The sequence below is a fragment of the Poromitra crassiceps genome, assembly GCF_964638095.1.
Source record: "Poromitra crassiceps genome assembly, chromosome: 4".
NCBI lineage: Eukaryota > Metazoa > Chordata > Actinopteri > Beryciformes > Melamphaidae > Poromitra > Poromitra crassiceps.
This window is the reverse complement of record NC_139626.1, coordinates 43,714,797-43,717,296: the sequence shown is the minus strand read 5'-3', so window position 1 is coordinate 43,717,296 and position 2,500 is coordinate 43,714,797. Positions and strand designations below refer to the sequence as shown.

Genomic DNA, 2,500 nt, shown 5'->3' with positions numbered 1-2,500 from the left:
CCGGCCAATCACACGCAGGACGTCATCACACATGACAGTGACGGCCGCGCCGAGGCCAATCGGACGACCTCATCTCCTCCCTTCTGTCTCTCATTATCCGGTCCCTCTGAGTACGCCGTCCCGTATCCCAAAGCACTGGTGACGACGGCGTGGCAAGGGACAAGTCAGCTCACTTTCCTCATCTTCTCCCACCACCACCACCACCAGCACCACCCCTCTGCCGGAGATACTCATCCCTCGCTCGTCCACGTTCGCTCCGGCCGACACACATGTGTCTGCGGATGAAAGGCACATCTGGAGTGCATAAGAGAGAGAGAGAGAGAGAGACAGAGAGCGTGTTGGAGGCGTCTTAAAGCCATGTTTAGGGTCATCATTCTGTCTCGGAGAGGGCGCGGTGAAAGGCAATTACACACGCCGCAGATCCCTGAGGGCGAGAGGTCACCCTGGCGGTGATAAAAACATACATAAAGTGCACGGACGCACGCACGCACGCACGCACGCACGCGCACAAACACTTGCGCGAATGATATGCATTCTAAGTCCATCTGATCTCAGTCTGATCTCACCGAAACTGGACAACGTACGAAAGAAAAGGGCTTTCGCAGTCTGTGTGTAGTGATCTGGTATGAGAATGGTCTCAGTCTCACACACGCGCGTTGCACGCACGCACGCACGCACACACGCACACACACACACACACACACACACACGTGCGCGCGTACACACACACACACACACACGCGCACACACACACACACACACACACACACACACACACACGTGCACGCATACACAGGCATGCAGGAAGTGTATGCTAGAGCAGTGTTATTTCGCAAAAGTGTCAAAAGTGTAATGCGCTCGGATGTAAATGAGGCCTCACATGGTTCGAGGACTGAATTGTAGCTCTTGTTGTTCAGCCCGCCTCAGTCGGCAGGGGAAAAACAATGGCGCGTTCACTAAGCTTCTCAGACCATTAGGAGAACTAGAGAATAATGATTTACCATTCAAATCCTGGACTGTGCTCTTTTTAGTCCTCATTGATAATAATCTAATAACTACAATACAAGGTATACAAATAACATAGACCATACAGCTTGTATGGCAAACTAGATCGCTTTAAAATAGGCAAAAAAACAAAACAACAACAACAACAAGAAGATGTTAAAGAAATATTGTAAATAATGTAAATTCATGTTAATAAAGCCATAACATCAGTGCACGAAAAATCCGGCTAGAGAAATCTATCAAACGGCTTCCCGTGGTAACTTGAGCACTTGTGTATTAAAGGTGGCGTGTGTTGTGTTTTTGACTGATGGTTGTGTAACTGTGCTTCCACAGAGACACAGCACAGCCAGCTTGATGTCAGTCTCTAGGCTTAGTTCCAATTGACTTGGAGGTTCACCCTCGGCACACTAAGCACTGCACAGGGAGCTATTGGAGACAGCGGCTCAATGTCTCCATAATCGACAGGAGAGCCCCTGAGGAGGCAGCAAGGGATACCAGACCTGCTACCCACCTCGCCCAGGAGACGCAACACGAGATCCTCTCTGTCAGCTGTCTATCATTCTCAATTAGAATGAGACTAACAGGCGCACATATGCACACACACACGCACGCGCACACACACGCGCACGTGCACACACACACACACACACACACACACACACACACACACACACACACACACACACACACATATAACATCCTACACTAGCTGGTTGCTAATGAATGTCAGAGGTGAGATTATGATAGTGTGTCACAAATACTTTGTTATCAGATTGGAAGTGGATTGAGCTGGTTTGCGTCATGGCCGGGGAATGTCCAACCATAACATCTACTCTACAGCTCATCTACACCGACGCACGGCAGAGACGGGGACTTGGACTTAATACTTGGACTTGAGTCGCACACACAGTGACACTTGAGGCTTGTCCTCAAAGACTTGAGACTTGTCCTCAAAGATTTGAGACTTGACTTGGACTTGAGACTTGTGAACAATCTTTATTTGTGTGTGTGTATTAACATGAATGCTGATACTGTATTCTAATAGAGCTGAACAGTCACGTGACATTTCTTGCCCCGGAAGTCAGTTTCCCATTCATTCAAAAATCCTTATATAACGAGTTTTAAGGCTGGACCAAAGCCAACTCGTGACCTACTGAATCATGAGTAACCATAAAACATTTCACTTGGACCAAAAACAAAAAATAACAACGGGGTTATTCAGTCTACACACTGCGTTTCTGCAGTTATTCAGTCTACACACTGCGTTTCTGCAGTTATTCAGTCTACACACTGCGTTTCTGGCATCCCTAACTTTGTGAACTCACGTGGTTTCTCTGTGTGCTCTGTGTGTGTCTGTGCTCCACCAGCGGGGAGGCCAAGGCCCGCGTCATGGCGTACTTCGGGGAGGGGGCGGGGCCCATCCACGTGGACAACGTCAAGTGCAGCGGCGAGGAGCGCTCCCTGGCCGACTGCATCAAACAGGCGCCCGGCACGC

The 2,500-nt window shown here is 49.3% G+C and overlaps 1 protein-coding gene across 1 annotated transcript in view; it reads left to right on the top strand.

Moving 5' to 3' along the window:
• prss12 (serine protease 12) overlaps nt 1-2,500 on the top strand; it is a gene marked incomplete at its 5' end in the record, with an annotated part of 47,342 nt that overhangs the window by 28,400 nt on the left and 16,442 nt on the right. The window contains one exon of the mRNA XM_083634959.1: nt 2,373-2,500. This exon is cut by the window's right edge and continues 78 nt beyond it. Coding sequence (XP_083491085.1) covers nt 2,373-2,500 — 128 coding nt within the window. The remainder of the gene's footprint in view (nt 1-2,372) is intronic.